At 49.6% G+C, this 16,786-nt stretch overlaps 1 protein-coding gene across 2 annotated transcripts in view; it reads right to left on the reverse strand.

The window, feature by feature from the left end:
• LOC111143032 (breast cancer anti-estrogen resistance 3) overlaps positions 1-16,786 on the reverse strand; it is a 109,593-nt gene that overhangs the window by 37,517 nt on the left and 55,290 nt on the right. The window contains exon 1 of one of the 2 annotated variants that reach the window (XM_022496454.1): positions 12,499-12,582. The exons of the other annotated variant lie outside the window; for it this stretch is intronic. Coding sequence (XP_022352162.1) covers positions 12,499-12,582 — 84 coding nt within the window. Of the gene's footprint in view, positions 1-12,498; positions 12,583-16,786 lie in introns of those variants that run through there. 2 annotated transcript variants of the gene reach the window in all.

Raw genomic sequence — 16,786 nt, forward strand, 5'->3', positions numbered from 1 at the left:
GGAAGAAAGGAATCTGTGCATGACAAGAGGCAAGGGAAGAGAGAGAGAGAATGAGGAGAGAGGCCTGCTTCTGGGCTATTCTATCCCGTCAAGAGTGGGGGGCCAAAGCACCCTGAAGCTACCGGCTCTCAAATAAAAGCTTCCTTTCTTCGGCCCTGAGCAGGTTATCCCATTGAGGGAGCAGTCAACAACAGTCTGGGACTCTCATCAAGTAGCACCAAACAACCGTGCAGGTCACATTTTTCTAGAAATCGAATCCAGAAATTGTGATCACAAACAACACTGTAAGTGCCTGGTGTCGCAGATCATAGCACAAAATTGGTCTATTTTCTGAGCGAAGCCCGCGTCCTCCTGCGTGCTGCTGGGAAACCCCTCAGGGAGTGCCCAGAGCGGCCACCAGGTGGCTCAAGTTAACTCAGGAGTTCAAAGGGGGCAGACCCTTATGTCGAATCCACGCAGCCTGTGATGCCTGGGAGCCTGTGTCATTGCAGTCCAGAAAAAAGCAGGAACAGACTAAGGGACTGGGTTCCTGCTCTCAAAACAGCACACACCGCCGCAGAACACAGAGCATTCCGAAGCCTCACGGAGGCTGCCACATGCAGGGCCGTCTGGCAAGTCCATCCGCCTAAAACTGACATCCTTTGGTCATGTCAGAAATCGGGTCCCTGGGGCGCCTGGGTGGCTCAGTGGGTTAGGCCACTGCCTTCGGCTCGGGTCATGATCTCAGGGTCCTGGGATCAAGCCCCACATCAGGCTCTCTGCTCAGTGGGGAGCCTGCTTCCCCCCACCTCTCTGCCTACTTGTGATCTCTCTCTCTGTCAAATAAATAAAAATCTTAAAAAAAAAAAAAAGAAAACCTGCAGAAATTGATCATGAACCCACATGACGAATAAATCCCAATTACTCCTGCCACTCTGTGCTCGCTTCGGCAGCACATATACCAATTACTCCTGCCACTCTTAACCCTGCCCACTGGCCAACAATAAAGACCCAGTTCTCCCCAAGCTTTAGGCCCAGTAACTCTGAGCAGGATCCCTCAGATGTTTTCATCGGAGGCAGAATGGAAGGAAGGAAGGTACCATTTGTGCCAATCTTCAAGCCTTGATATGAAACCCTTTGTATACTAGGTTCTGTGTCACCTTTTATCAACACTCACTTTCTTTATGGCTTGCCTAAAAATATTTTATTATACTCCCAAGATAAATGAAGAAAGGCTTGAATGTACTGGTGCAGCTCTCCCACTGGGTGCTAGGCTAGACGAATAGCATTTCCGTGCTAATAACTATGATTAAAGCCAAAAGCTTTAGTTAAGTACACAATTAACTTTGTAAACAAAAGCCCAAAGATGGGATAGGGGGGAATCAAATTTAGATTTTAAATATCCCATTTGGTAGACAAAAGCAAATGGTGGCATGGGCAATTGGGCATTTCAGCCTGGTCCGGTCCAGTGCATGGGCACGTGGTGGCCTGGCCCTTGGCTCCAGGACACGTGCAGCACATCTCAAGAATGCCCCTCATATGCAGCCACAGAAAATTTCCATACTGATTACAACGGCTGCTTGGCAGATAGCACGTATCCTGAGGAAAGGTGCCTTATTTGAATTCATGCACAGGTGCTCTCTGGGCTAGAAGGGAGAGACTCTGAGCATGTCCCCCACCTTTTAAGTATTGGGCTGTTGACAAATGGGGACCTCCGGTCTCACTGGGGCCCCTTCCCCTGAGCCTGTGCCTTTCAATCCTTACACTAAAGCTCAATGAAATAGTCTTCATGGGCAGCTTCCTAACCCTCTTGGCTAGAGTGTCCCAGAAATGGTCAGGAGGTCAATTTTAAAATCAAGAGCCTGATAGTCATGGGAACACCGTGCCTCTGATTACTTCACCTTCTTGGCCACAGTTTTGCAGAAACAATCAGGAGGTCAGTTTTAAATCAAGAGCTTGCTAGCCACTGGAACACCGTGCCCGAGATTAGACTCTGAGACCAAGTGCCCGCTGTGCCACTTGGCCTCCTGGACTAGATCTGACGGGAGACGCGGGCATGGGTAAAAATGACTCTGCGGCCTGACAGGTTTCCGTCTCTTTGAGGGGACAGACATCTGAAGAGAATGTACGGCGGTTGCAGTTTTGCTGAAGTTCTCGGAGTTCTCTATCCTATCGGAGGTCAGTGAGGGTGTCTGGCCCCTTGTGAGAAAGGAATCAGTGGCGAAGACATCTCATAAAATCTCAGAAAGTTTTAGCACTCTGAAACACTTCAGTTAATTCGATGTTGGTGTGTAAGTACCCTGATGACATAAATTTCTCCTTTCTAAATCCTAGAAAGAATCTCATCTTCAGAAAAGATTCTGCAGATGGCTTTTGATGCCATTTTACCATTTTATAATTAAACCTGTATAATTTATCACACTTAACACCAGATTCTTGCTCCAGTGCCATTAAAAACAGATTTGCAATTTGCTGTTAAATTAAGATGCTTCATTTTCCTATCACATGGGATTTTTCTTTTCACACACAAACGATGATATGGGGGCTGTCAGACCCTAGCACAGACAGGAAACTGCCATCAAACCCACTGGAGAGCCCAAATCCAAGAGATTTCCTTTTTACTCATTATGAAACCTTATCAAACACTTAACAAAAGAGACTCATAAACCATGAATAGGAAATATGAAGAGAACATCTGTGGAACTCGTTGTTTATCAAGGTTCTGAGAAATTTCCATTAAAATTCTGCTTTCCATGTGTGTGTATGAAAAAGACTAGTTTCATTTTAAATTGTGCAGGTTGGAGTCTAAACAGGGTGCACCCCCCAGGTGCTACCCCCAGGGGCAGAAGTAACTTGATCTGGACGCCTGGGTGGCTCAGTGGGTTAAGCCCCTGCCTTTGGCTCAGGTCATGATCTCAGGGTCCTGGGATCAAGCCCCACATCGGGCTCTCTGCTCAGCAGGGAGCCTGCTTCCCCCTCTCTCTCTCTGCCTCTCTGCCTACTTGTGATCTTTCTCTCTGTTTCAAATAAATAAAACCTTAAAAAAAAAAAAAAAAAAAAAAAGAAGTAACTTGATCCCCCCAGGCTTAACTCATTCCATTAGGCTCCCCATTAGGTGCCCGTAGTTCCCCTAGATGTTCAACCCCTGTTGCCTTTTATCCCCCGTCATTCTCTAGGCAAGGTCTCCATGCCCTTCCGTCCTGTAGGATCACGATGTTACTGCTTTTGATGCTTGGTTTTATTCTGATGGAACACCAAGGGACTGAAAATTATTTTTCACAAGAGACTGATGAGTCCAACACCTGTAGGAGGAATGTGAAGTTGGACAACACGGAGCACGCCCAACGCCAACCGATGCGGCCGCGCTCCCTCGCAACAGTTTTCCCCACGGGTGGGAAATTGCTCCACATGCTCCTTACACCGTAAGATCTCCTTCTCCCCCCGCCACCACCTGTCCTGGTGGTTCTGCCCATAATGTTCTTACCCTCTCAACAAAGTGAGCACAGGGACTCAGTGCTCAGCTCCAAGGCCCAGGGCGGGGGAGAGGGGGTGCCTCGTCTCATCTTTCCCTGGCGAAAGATAAGCTGAAACACAGTGAGATTTTCAACAGTCATTTGTTAGCATCTTGCCCTGCTGGAAGCTGGGGCGGGGGGCGGGGGGGCGGGTACCTTCCCCGCTTGATCTGATTCAGATGGGGACTTCCTGGAGCAGGCCCGTGGAGGGGCCAGCAACAGCCAAATCATCCCCATGAGGCAGCCCCATTTTCAGATTCCTTCCAGTGAGAAGTCAGATTGCCGCGCTTAGGATGAAGGCTGAAGGTCACTGCTGGCACTTAATCACTTAGTGAGTCTGTGAAATAAAAGATTTTGAATAAAAGCTGAATAGCAGCTGACCTAGGACACCCCTGTGTCTACTGCTTTGCTCCCTTTAACCGTGTCCTCGGCTTCCGAGGATATATCCCTCACCTGGTCGGCACACAGGCTAAATGAGACAATGAAGTGAAATATTAATTACTGGGTCTGGCGGTGAGATTCTGTTCAGTAAGAGTAGTCCTTTGTTAGTTAGCATCTATGGGGAAAGGAGAGACAGAGACCACCCCAGGGTGAGGGTTTGGAGACCAGCTGGCCGAAGTTCAGAATGCAAGGAAGTGCAAGCCAGAAATCCTTCCCACTGGTCATTTGGCCTTGTGAATGCATCTCGATCCAAACTATGAGTGATTTGGGGGAAACATAGCTGCTCTCCAAAACAGATGCCCTATTTGCTCTTCAGGAGAACATAGAAAATCAAAATCAACTCAATTCAAATATAGCTGATGTTTGATCAACCCAGGTGAGAACAGCATAGGTCCACTTACATGTAGAGCCTTTTGGGTAAATACAGCACATCACTGTAAATGCATTTTCTCTTTCTCATGATTTTCTTCATAACATTTTCTTTTCTGCAGCTTCCTTTATTATAAGGATGCAGTGTACAACACATGAAACATACAGAATAGGCAGTAACTGACTATTTATGTTAGGCCTCCAGTGGGCTCTTAGTGGTTAATTTATACATGAACTTTCCATGGAGGGATTGTTCAGGATCAACTGTATCATCCTTCTCTTAATTCACCTTGAATGAATGAGGCACTACTGAATAAACAAAATGTATCATGGTTGAAAGACATTAGGAGATGTAATTGGAAAAAATGAAAATGAAAAATGGGTGGCTCAGTCGTTAAGCATCTGCCTTTGGCTTAGGTCATGATCCCAGAGTCCTGGGATCAAGCCCCACATCGGTCTTCCTGCTTGGTAGGAAGCCTGCTTCTCCCTCTTCCACTCCCCTTGCTTGTGTTTCCTCTCTCGCTGTGTTTCTCTCTGTCAAATAAATAAATAAAATCTAAAAAAAAAACAACAACAACAAAAAAAAAAAAAACAGGAAAAAAAGAAAAGAGAGAAATGCCAAGCACACAGAGGAAAATCCAAAGATTCAGAAACCTTTCCAGCATGGGGTGTAGAAAAAACGACTTTCTAAATTTACCTCTCCCTAAGTATACCGTGACTAACAACTGTCTCAGACATCTGCTTCAGGATAAAGCACACCATATTGTCAGGGACAGATACAAAGTAGGTTCTCAGTAAAACCAAGTGATTCATCACAAGATGGGTTTTGGCCAAGTATCGTCTCCACCACTTCCAACATACAACTCACACGTCACTTTAAAGGTATATTTCTCCCAGAGGAGCTCAAAGCACTTGACGCCCAAGTAGCTCATCTAACAAGCTTTTGAAAACCACAATCACCATGCTAGAGGTCATGGCAGAAACGGGAAAACAGCAGCTGAATTTCAGAGAACCAAGACACCTAAAACAACTCAAGATCTCATGAATCTGTACAACATCCCTGGAGTCAAACAGGTAGTGAGAAGAGTTATATCTCCCAAGAGAAAACATCACCAAGGCCCTGAATTTTGATGATTTGCTCAGACTTACAGAATAAGGGATTGACTAAAAACTAGAATCCAAGTCTCCCAAAGTATATAAAGAACTGGAAATGTTTAGTCGATACAGAACAGACTTAAAAGAAACATGAGGGCTGTGTGGAAATAGCTCAAGGCTTGGGCTGTTGCCATCCCAAGAGGATGGTCAAATATCCTTGGTTTAAGTCCCTAGGGAAACTAATCTAGAATCACCCCCAACACACGCACACGCACAAACACACAGAGTTTTATTTCTAGGTGTTCACTCATACCAGCCAAAATGGTCTCAAAATAGACGTGTTCACAAGAATGCAAGGGAAGAAATGCGTCTGAAGGGCTATCATGTCCACTTAGCTGCAGAATAAGGCGGACACTGCAGTGGTGCAGACTTGGACAGTTGTTTGTGTGGGGGAGTGAACTGTCTCAAGGGTACAGTATGTTCCCCATGTCCAGAAATGTCAAACATAAAGGTGAAATATTTCCCTGTGAAGATTCAGGGCAGGAGGACCAGTTAGGAGGCTACTACAGAATTTCGACCAGGAGATGTCAAGAGGCCTGAATTAGCACAGCACGGGTGGTAGAGTCAGGAAGGAAGAGACAGATGACAGAAATGTTTAGGAGTAAAATCCTAAGGCATGACTGATGAGATATGAAAATAAGGAATAAGGACGAGGTGGGGGGAAGAGACATGGGGGCTCCTGGGCAATGTTGAGCCACCAACTCCCAACACAGAAGCACACAGGGAGCGGGTTTGTGGAAGAGGCTGCATGGCCTGAGGTGCTTGTGGGGGTGGCTCACCAGGTCATGGGGTCCAGGTGCTGTGTGGAGAAGGGCTGGACTCAGCGCAAGCTGGGGAATCCTTGGAAGGAGGGGGAGACTGGCTCACCTGCCACCTAAGAGATGGGGTGTTGAGGACATATCAGAAGAGGGCTAGGGGATGCTAGCTTTTAAGGGAAACTGAAGATGGTGTCTTAGTCTATTGGAACGTCTGTAAGAAAAATACCATACACCGAGTGGCTGAAGCCACAAACATATATTCCTCACAGTTCTGGAGGCAAGTCCGAGATCAAGGTGCTAGCAGATTGGGTGTGTAGACAGCCTTCTTCTCATTGCATCCTCACCTAGCAGAAGGGGCAGGAGAGCTGCCTGGGGTCTCTTTCACAAGACCACTAATCCCATTCATAAGGGCTCCATCTACCACCTCCTAATACATCACACTCAAGGTTAGGATTTCAACATAAATTTTGGAGAGTTAGTCCTTAGCAATAGGGTGGGAGTGCTCAGGAAGGATCCAGGGGAATAAGTAGAGTGTAGCGTCCTAGCCGGCGAGAGAACAGACTTCCAGGAAGGAAGAGCCAATAATCCCAAGTGCAGAAGAATTCCAACAAAATCGGAATTGGATGGCAGCCATAGGACTCGGCAAGGCTGCTGGTGGGGTGAAGGAGGGTGAGTGGCCATTGGGAAGTGAGGAAGCAGAGACTGTTCATCAGTTTTTGGGTGGAGGAAGATAGGGACCAGGAAAGGAAGACATGGAAATCAGTGGTATTTTTAGGCTGAGAAAGACCGAAGCATGTTTACAAACTAAGAGGCAAGCAGTGGAGAAGGACAGACTAATGGAGAGGCGTCTTTGAGGAGGGGGTGGTCATGGGCACAGATGGCCGGGCCAGCCTGGGTTACGGAGAGGGACACTTCATCCTCAGAGGAAGCGAGGATATGGATCTGGATCTGGATAGAGCTGTGGCTTGTGGAGGCAGGGGTGGGGACGGAAATGCGGTGCCTGATGGTCTTAACTGCTGCTGTGAAGAAACAAGATCGGAGTGTTTCGAAAGGGCCTAAAGAGAAGGTAGAGGGAGGCAGACCAGCCTGAGCTGAGCAGGGACCAGCCGAGCTGACAGGAGGCTTTAAGGACACAGGCAAGAGTTGGGGGAGATGCTGGTTATGCTCCTCAAGCTCAGGCTGCCCAAAGAGGGACCAAGGCCCCGACCTTCCGTGCTCCCCATCCATACTGTTCACTGGCCCCCCGTCCTGCACTATCCATTCACCACCATCTCTCCTTCTGCTTCGGCCGTGCCTGAGGTCCAGTGCCTGAGGCTCCCTCACGCTCACTCTCTCTCTCTCTCTCTGTCTTCCACCTACTGCCTCTTTAGCAGCTGCTCAGTGTTATCTCCACCACAGAGTTCGCTGACCCAGGGCCGGATTAATGCCTTGGTGCGGGGTCTCACACCCCCTGGGGGGTTCTGCCTGCCCGGAGCCTACTGGGCACGGCGGAGAGAGCCGCTTGCACGCCCATCTCCGCAGCGGCCACGGAACTGCTCCCTCCGTGGGAGCCTGCATGGTCTCCCCAGTGCCCAGCAGCCCCTTGGTGCACACCCTGGGCGGCGCACACCCTGGTCGCAGAGGGCAGGAGAGGAGCTGATGAACTGTAAGCAGGGGAGGGGGGGCTCCTGGGTCTCTCAAATTCCGGGATTCTATCTTCTTGGTTCTTTGTGCAAACTGATTTTGTAACAGCACACGTGTTTCAGAGGGGACACCGAGGAGAGCTGTCCTCTATACAAACTAAAAGACTGATAGTAGCTCCTTTATGAGCTTGCAAAATAAGAGCCGTGACATTCTCGTGGCCAGAGCCAGATTCCAACAGTAGCCCCTGGGGCTGTGGACATGCAGTGGAGATCCAGATGAGGACGGAGGTGCTGCAGTCCAAACCCATAAGGAGCCCTCCCCACCCCTCCCCTCCTGTCCCCAACTAGGGCAGCCCTTGTTTCCTCTGCTGGCCTGGAGACACCCCAAATATGCATCAGCTAAAAGACCCCAGAGCTGTCTCTGACATCTTTAAAGCCAGGGACAGGGCCCTGGGTCCTCCACGTGGTACAGAGCAGGGAGATCTCTGTGGCCTGAGCACTCTGACTCTCCAGCATCCCCCGCCCCCTGATGTTTGGCACAGGCCCCGTTCTCTGTGGTCCTGGAGGTGATAAACCCACTAACAGAATTTTCCCAGGATCCCAGTCTCATTTCTGCTTCCCACCCACGTCTCTCCAACAAAAACAAGGCCTGGGCTGGGATCCAAGCTCCGGGGTCTGTGGAGAGGGGATGCTGGGACCCAGCCACCATCAGACATGTCCTCCCTTTCCCTGATGCTGAAACCAGATCCCCCAAGCTCCCAGATGCCAATGGAATGCATTTAGGTCTCTTTTTAAAAAAAAAGCTGTGCTAGGCTTTTTTTGGGGGGGGGACAGGAAAGATAAATGAGCAACTAGCAGCCTCCAGGAGGAGAGGCTGAGTCACTTTGAAAATATATCTTCCGACTGGCCTTTTCCACCTTGCACAGCTCGTGCTGATGGTGCATCCACCCCACTGACCACGGCAACTCAGGCCATCATCAACACCAGGATGGAGGACTAGGACCCAAGCTGTCACAGTAGCAAACAGACCAAGGGACTGGCCACCGGGAAGGCAAACGGAACCGCAGCTCTGCCACATTCACACAGGAAGGCAGTTTCTAAAGAACACAAGTTCCAGGAATACAACCCTCGAGGGATGGGCATTGGGACACCTTGGGCTATAATGTGCAATCGGAGAGACTCCAAATCCTTTTTGTGGGGGCAAAGGAAAAGACTGAAAGCAAAACACAACAGTAGCAATAACCCGATTTCAGCTCTTCCCACTATAGAGCGCCAAGATGATCAAATCTACGCACGGGAAAGCATGTGCTTAAAACCCATTGCCTTCTAGCCATGACTTCTCATTGACAAGACCACTGCCACTGGACTTAGCGGCTGGCCAGCCAAGACTCCATACTGCAACCTCTCCGGTGAGGCTCCTTCTGAAACGTGGCTATCCTGTCCTTGCAAGGTAACTCCCACCTCTTGGGTTAAAACCACACTGCTTTCCCTCAGGGCAGTCATCGGTAAAAGTGGCAAAATTCAGCTCCTTTCCCCCTGTCCCCAGACAAGAAAATCAGAGGCACAGCGACAAGAAGAAGAAGGGGTTTGTTCTTACTGCCAGTTCTAGAAATGGCATCTATTTATTGTGCTTCTCACCAAATTCCTTCTGGGGTTCACAAGGGATTTAAAGGTGGTCCCACCACCGGCTGCAGGAGGATTACTGATTCTCCAAAAAGCAGTTCCACACAGCCCCCTCACCCGCCTGCCCCAGGCCTCTCCTGAAAACTGAGGTAGGCACTGTTTTTCCCCAACCACACTGAAGTAGTCATCAGTATCATCTCGTTTTAGGTGTCAATGGTCTTAACATGCTATCGTAGAAAGGACACTGGGCTTGAAGCCAGGTGAGGGTAGGAGCCGGTTTCTACCCCTTGGTGCCCCACTAAATGATTCTGGGTAGGTAGTTTCTCTGAGCCCCCGTTTCTCCTCTGTGGGAAGGGGTAAACTCTCAACTTGGAGCGCTCGTTTTGAGACTCCAGTAAGACACCTCACGTGCATTCCTTGTGAAGGAACACCCAAAGAAGCTGGAAAGACTTCTGAAAATGTAACAGAATGACACTATGACCCAATGCTCTTGTAGTAAGTCCTTCAAAGCCGGAGGCAGGGGTGGGCGCACCTCACCGTCATTTACCGTCCCCACTCTGCCGAAGAGTGCTCACGCTTGGATGGGCTACTACAGTCGACGTTCAGGGTCTTTTGAACTTGAACATGCCCCGGGAACGTTATGGATCAGTAATATCTTCACTCCAAACTCTTTTCCACTGGGCATAAGCAAAGTAGCCCTTTCTTTTCTCACCCAGGATGTTACAGTCATGACCCTCAACGTGGCCCAAACATCTCATCTCTGGCCTCAGCTCCCTGGGGGCCAGCGAGGTCTGCATACCCTTAATTCTCCTCTCCCTTCTTGCCACCAACCCCTTGGGCCTTTGTATGCAAGTCCACACCAGCCCCTAAATACTTTTTAAATTCCAGCAAATCTCTGCAAGTAAGATTTTATTCCCTCTAAGTGCCAGGGTGACTGGTCTATGTAATGAAGGAGGTTTTACATTTTTAGTTTTCTTCCCATACAACAAACACTATTAATAACATTCTAGTTTCTCCCGAGATAATATGGATTAGACCAAATGGAAAGTTACCATGGCTACCAGAGTGTTATTTTTGGTATGAGAAATTCATGCCAAGGGAAGCAGCCTACACGGTCACGAACTGGAGTCTTGTTTCCGCTTTGCTATCAGGCAATCAATCCCAATTTAATTCTGAAGCCCTAATTGCAGCGGAAACTAATTATGAGTGGCAAGGCCTGAAACCCCTAATTAAAGTCCGAGTCAATAAAGCAATGCAGTGTGATCACCGGGGTGACGCTGGCAGGGACTGAGGCCCAGGAGGACTTTCTTCCCCAGGTAACTACGAATGAGACAGGGCAGGGAAGCACACCCCGGGGCTCGGTGGGGGGCCCTAAACTGGGTCTGGAAGCACCAGTTTCTGGTGAGTGAGCAAGCCAGGTCCTCTCTCTGTGCTAAGAAGGTGCACCAAGCTGGGGGCAAGGTGAGAAACCCCGGGTGGAAGGGAGGTGTTTCTACGGCCAGTCGACCCCCAAGAGTGGTCAGGGGGAGGCCAGGGAGGGAGAAACTGAGGGACAGCGGCACCCCATATATCACTGTGGTCTTTCTGTGCAGGCCTTAAAGGACGTAACGGCAGAGGGACGGGGCATCCAAACAGAATCTCATCACTCAGACCCATTTATTTAGGGGCTGTTTCCTCACATACCAATGCTGACTTGCACTTTTCTGAATTAGCAGAGGTTGGCTTATGAAAGGACTTCTCTTAGAGTGAAATCCTACTGCCAACTGGAAGCACATGGTCCCTTTGGGACCTCCCGGTCTATCTTTGACAGCTTTACAACCCCATTAATGGCATGACTTCATCTACCCGACGCTAGAATGATCCATATTTAGGCCAGAAACCACATGGTCCTCATATCACCCCACTGGACTCCAGGATAGAAAGGGGCTCTTCAGTCAGGGAGGAAACACTTTTAACTGATGATTAATTGCTCATCCCCCTCCAAACTCCTTGACAAAGAGACAAAAAAGAACTTTGCTAAATGGTTAGAAAGCTTCTCTGAACACTCCAACAGGGCAGTAAAATCAGAAGAAACCTAACCTCTTCTCGCTCAGTGTCTGTTTTTCTACAAAGGGCTCTTTCTCCCTTTAGCAGGTTTTCCTGTTACATTTTCCGGAGAGTTCTTTTAAGCATTATTGAGAAGGAAGCAGAACATCATAACTCTGCTGTAGCTCTTTCAATTGCACGAAGTCAGTCAGTCCCTCAGGAGACAGAGCTCCACCATCTGGGGGGGAAGAATGTCATGAGACTTCAGATTTCTATTTCCCACAAATAAGGGAGGGCCGTGGTCAAGCTAACGGCTGACGCGATTTTTTTCCAAGGCAGACAAACCCTGCGGATCAATGAGAGCCTATATTAATCCTCATTCTTAGTGTTGTCCCAGGCAGGCAACACAGAACACAGGTCTCGTCTTGAATTAGTCAAATGAGGTTCTTTGAGGATTTTCATCAAAATAAACAGTGTTCCGACCTATTACGCAAAACTTTTGGCATTGGTGTCTCGTAACAAATGTTCCAGATGAGAGCAATAAAGACAAGACAGTTCCAAACACTGAAATTGTTTTGGAACCTGGCTGAGATTGGAGAGGCGGTATTTCGTGGCTTCTGTGGGTTCTAGACACTACTGACTTAATGCCCCAGCCCGCTCGCAGTCACGGCAAACAAGGGGAGAGAGAGCGATGCAAAGACAGAAAGAAGAAAAATAGGTCCATCCTACTGAGTTACTTTGGTATAGAAGTCCACCCAAGGAGACTGAAAGTGTCCTGAAAAACAGAGCTTCTTCCCCAAATACAGACTCGGAGCCCCCCTCTGTGCAGCTGGGTTCCATTTCCAGGGGAGGGAGGCCCATCATGGGGGGCTTAGCAAGATCTACCCACCAAACAAAGTGCCTCTGCTCCACAGCCAGCAGACTGCAAACATTTTCTGGGGCCTTTTGGAAGACTAACACTTTCAGGTCTCCCCAGAGAATCTCCAGCACATCTTATCTCAAAGCCGCACCTACCTTGGCTCTAAGGAATGACCGGCGGTGATAGAAGCAGCACAGGGCCGCCGACAGGGCGTGGAAGGCATTGCATTCCTTAGGCATCTTGCAGTGTCCAGTCCCTGGACCACACACTTTTGCTTTAGGGCTGAAAGAAACAGGGCTTGGGCATCAGAGCCCCAGCCCCGCCGTGGCAGCCCTGCTGCTCCTGCCTGAGGTCCAGCGGCCAGCCAGGGGAGCAAGCTGCTCGCTCCTGCTCACAGGCCAGGCTGGGACTTTTCCCCTCCGCTGAAGCCAATACGATCCACTCATTCAGTTCTGGCAGGCTGGTGTCCAGCCTGCCATGCACACAGTGCCAAAAATTCTCATGTGACCAGACTCGCTTCCTGATGAAATTCTAACCTCTCCTTGAAGAGCTTTGGGCTTTAGCTGTCCCCTCAATCTAGAGACCCGGCAGAAATCATTAACCCCTGCAGACAGCCTGTCCTTCCCTGGGCCAGGGCACCAGGCGATAGGCTCCCGGAGTAGGGATCTGTATGCTTGTCACCCCAGCAGCTAAGGGTTAAGGAAGCACACATCACACCACCTTGTGATGAGACAAAGGCTCCTTTGAGAAAAGGACCTAAAAGGTGACTGGGGTGTGACTTCTTCTTTGGACCAATCCTAGGAGTCCGAAGACACAGGAACAGGGTCCCCGTCCCCACTCTCCCAGCCCACCCCAGCACTGTTTATTTTTAATTAGAATGCTCCTGGCAGCCAGTTTGTAGCTGATAACGTTGGCACAGCCATCACCGTGGGTAATACGGTCTTCTGGTGTTTAATTAGCACGTCTGTTGGCAAACACCCTGGGCGCCCCACACCGTCCCACCTGGCCGAGCCGTCTGTTGGGAGGCTGGGGGTCAGGCTGTATACCCTCTTCGGACTCAATTCTTTGTCTCACTTCCCTCCTTCACTTCGAATACTCCGTCCAGTGGTCCTTTCTGGCTAACCCAATCCAGCGCTCGGACCAGGCGGCACACGCAGCCAAGCCAATCTCCTGGGCTAAGAGGCCCTTGCCCCCACCAAGAACCTCCTGTGACCTTTAGGGAACTGCTTCTCTTTTTGCATTCCAGCCAGAGTGGATGCTCAACAATTCTGGTTTTTATCAAACCCAGGTTCCTGCCTGTAGCTCTCCCTCTCCTGCTGTTTCAGATGTTACCTTTCTGTGGCTTCGGCCACTCAAAATTGGAATGTGTCCTGAAGCTTGCTAAAACTTCACACAGGCAGAAACTTGTAACGAGGAAGAAATAGAACCCATTCAGTCCAGAAAGGAACAACACCAGATGAGGCATGAGGGAGGTATGAGAAATATCCAACAGGATTAGTGTCAAATCCTCAGGAGGCCTTGGCCTTTGGACTAGGTCAAGTCGGCCTGTAAAAATAGAGACTTGTTTGTTCAATGCCTGTGAGCAGCCTCTGTGCCTGAACACGGCCTGAAGGGACAGAGGGGCGGCCCTAATAAATACAGAGGATGTGGAGACAGAGCCACAGAGGGTCTGTCGCCACAGCAGTGATGGGGGAGGGGAAGCTGACTTCCTCTGTGATCCCTCAGTCCCTGTCTTCTGTGATTTTGGAGGCCAGATGCGCAGTCCTGGGGGCTCCACCCCAGGGAAGTCCACCCAAGAACCTGGAAACAAGCATCAAGGGTGGTAGAGGTCACAGGGCCCTTGGAGATGGTCCAGTTGGTGGGTCGATAGTGTCCTCCAAGATCCATATACTGTATCCATGAGCAAGCGTTTGCTCTGTTTGCCCTGGTTTCTATTAGAGAGGGTTCAAAGGTAAGTCCTCATGAGCAGCGAGGGCCCATGACCTGTAGGGATGACTCATCCCTGAGGCCTACAGCCACCAGGTAAGGCGCCCAGTGTTTACCTGCTCATCCCCGCCAGCAGGAGACGTGCTCCGTCAGCCTAAAAAACTCCCCCAAGGGGCTACAAAAAAGCGCCATCCCCAGTGTGGGATGAGGAAAGAGAGCAGCTCCTTAAATCCCACACAAAAATTCAGAGAGATTGGCCAAAGCTTTTGACCTCATACCCTCCCCTCAGAAAATCTGAATGGAGTGCACTCCTGAAAGAAATATGCAAATAATGCAGACTTTAAATGACCAAGAATTATGTCATCAAGTGCTCTGGGGCCAGGGAAAAAGCGACACAAAAGACCCTCAGGTCACTGTAGAATCATGGTTCTTGTCACTTGAGGCTTTCTCGGTCTACTCTAAGAAATGTCCCCCAAATGCCCAAAGAATTGGTTGTCAGGATTAAAGAAGGGGCTGATCTTATTAGGTAACTGTTTCCTAAGCACTTTTTAAAAACAGATTTGAGAGAGAGAGAGAAAGAGAGTGAGCCTGCGCATGAGCGGTAGGGAGGAGCAGAGGGAGAGGGAGAGAAGCAGAATCCCCAATGAGCGCAGAGCCCAATGAGGAGCTTGATCTCATGACCCTGAGATCATGACCTAAGGCTAAACCAAGAGTCCAATGCTCAACTGACTGAGCCACTCAGGCACCTTGTCACTTTTTAATTTTTCTGCTCCACAGCAAAAGTAATTTCTGAAACATCACTCAAAGGTATTAATAAATTTCTCTGGAAATGGCCAAGGAGGGAGACTAAAATAACGCATCGTTGTTGCAACGAAAGACGGTAACCACATGAATTCGCAAAGTGCCCTTCACTGACTTGTTATGTTTTTCAATATCTGCATCCACAGTGATCAATTCTCCCACATTCTCCCGTCAGTGATTATTCTTTTCCAGTTACAAAGAAACAGAAGACTAGGACAGCATGTCACTCAGCAGAGAACGGACAAAGGACTAGGGATTCCAGCGTGTGATTGCAGAGCCTGGTATGTAATCACATGGAAACACAAACGAGAGATTTTTTTAATGTCTTATAGTTAAACCTGTAACTCACACAGTCCCATGAAAAGGCGGTGACCTGGGGCAGGGGGTCACTCTCTGATGATTTGGTGCATGTGATTTAAGACCAAATTTGGATTCAGGATTTTCTACATACCGTGCCCTTCGCGGACAGGAGTCAGCATCTCTAGTGCAGCCCCAGGGACTGATAGGGAGTGGTGCTGGCAGCACACACAACTCTGGGGAAACTGTGCTCTTTAGCGCCCCCGCTCTGGCCTCCTGGAAGACTTATTCCTCGGTACCAAGGGAAACACCTGTGGAGAAAAACCAGAGCAGGGCAGCCAGGTAGACCCCTTAGGGAGATTCCCATGCCTTCAGGTCAAATGCTGCCCACCCCATCTGGGAAGAGGTTTAAAGCAGGCCGGAGGAAGGCCCCTGCTCAGTGCCGTTTTTTCCTTGGGCAGCCCTAATACTAACCTGCCCTATTTAGTAACCATGGAAACAGGAGCTGCCTGCCAGCCATATCCCATACATCCCTGCTTCCTGTCAGCAGCAACCCTTGGGTTGAGAGAGGCTGAAAGCGTGCAAGAGTCCCTCCCCAGAAAGCCACCGTCCTCACTAGAACATCAGGCTCCCAGTGAGGTCGCCCCTCTCTCTAACCCGGCACTGGGGGAAAAGTCTGTTGGGGAGAAGATGTGCCCACCAGGTATTTGCTTTTACCTGTTTCAGGGCAACTGGGAAAACAAAGCTGCCAATACTCTGCCATTCTCCTCCCCACAGCCAGCCCAGAATCAAGGCATTAAGCCTGCCGTGCACTGAGGTGCTCTTGGTCATGGTCTACCAGTCCTGTGGACACTGATCCTGCCTACAGCGGGCAGCACGCTGTCACCAGAGGGCACTGGTCCAAGACTGCAAGGGCTGGCTCATCCCTGCCCACAGGGACACACTCAGAGCATCAGTCAAGGGATGAACACTAGTCGGTGAGGTCAAAACAGCTAACCTCTCATAGCAACCAAGGAGACTCTACCCTCTCAGCAAGGTCTCTCTCTCACCTGGCTTTTTGGCTCCACTAACCCCTGGTGATCAGACTCCCATGAACAAAAACAGCTTTACTAAGCTAGGGGGTAAAACCGATGCTACTACCACATCCATTTCCCCTGGCGTCCTAGGAAACCAGGAAGATTAACCTGGATGGGCCCACTCCTAAATATCCAAGACTGCCCTCTACAGGTTCGGCCCTTTGAAAGGCAGGGAGGCAAATGCCTGGGGAGGAGCCCTGGGCCAGAAAAGGTGTGTTTCTCTGCAACCCTGTCTCCCCAAACTTCCCAGGTGCCGGGCCCTGTCCGGCAGGTCTGCATGATTCTGAGCACAGGAAACCTGGAGGGAGGCAGGGTGGTGGAGGAGGGGCTCTGAGTGCCCACC

Source organism: Enhydra lutris, unplaced genomic scaffold, assembly GCF_002288905.1.
Source record: "Enhydra lutris kenyoni isolate GAN:26980312 unplaced genomic scaffold, ASM228890v2 scaffoldscaffold9, whole genome shotgun sequence".
Taxonomy (NCBI): domain Eukaryota; kingdom Metazoa; phylum Chordata; class Mammalia; order Carnivora; family Mustelidae; genus Enhydra; species Enhydra lutris.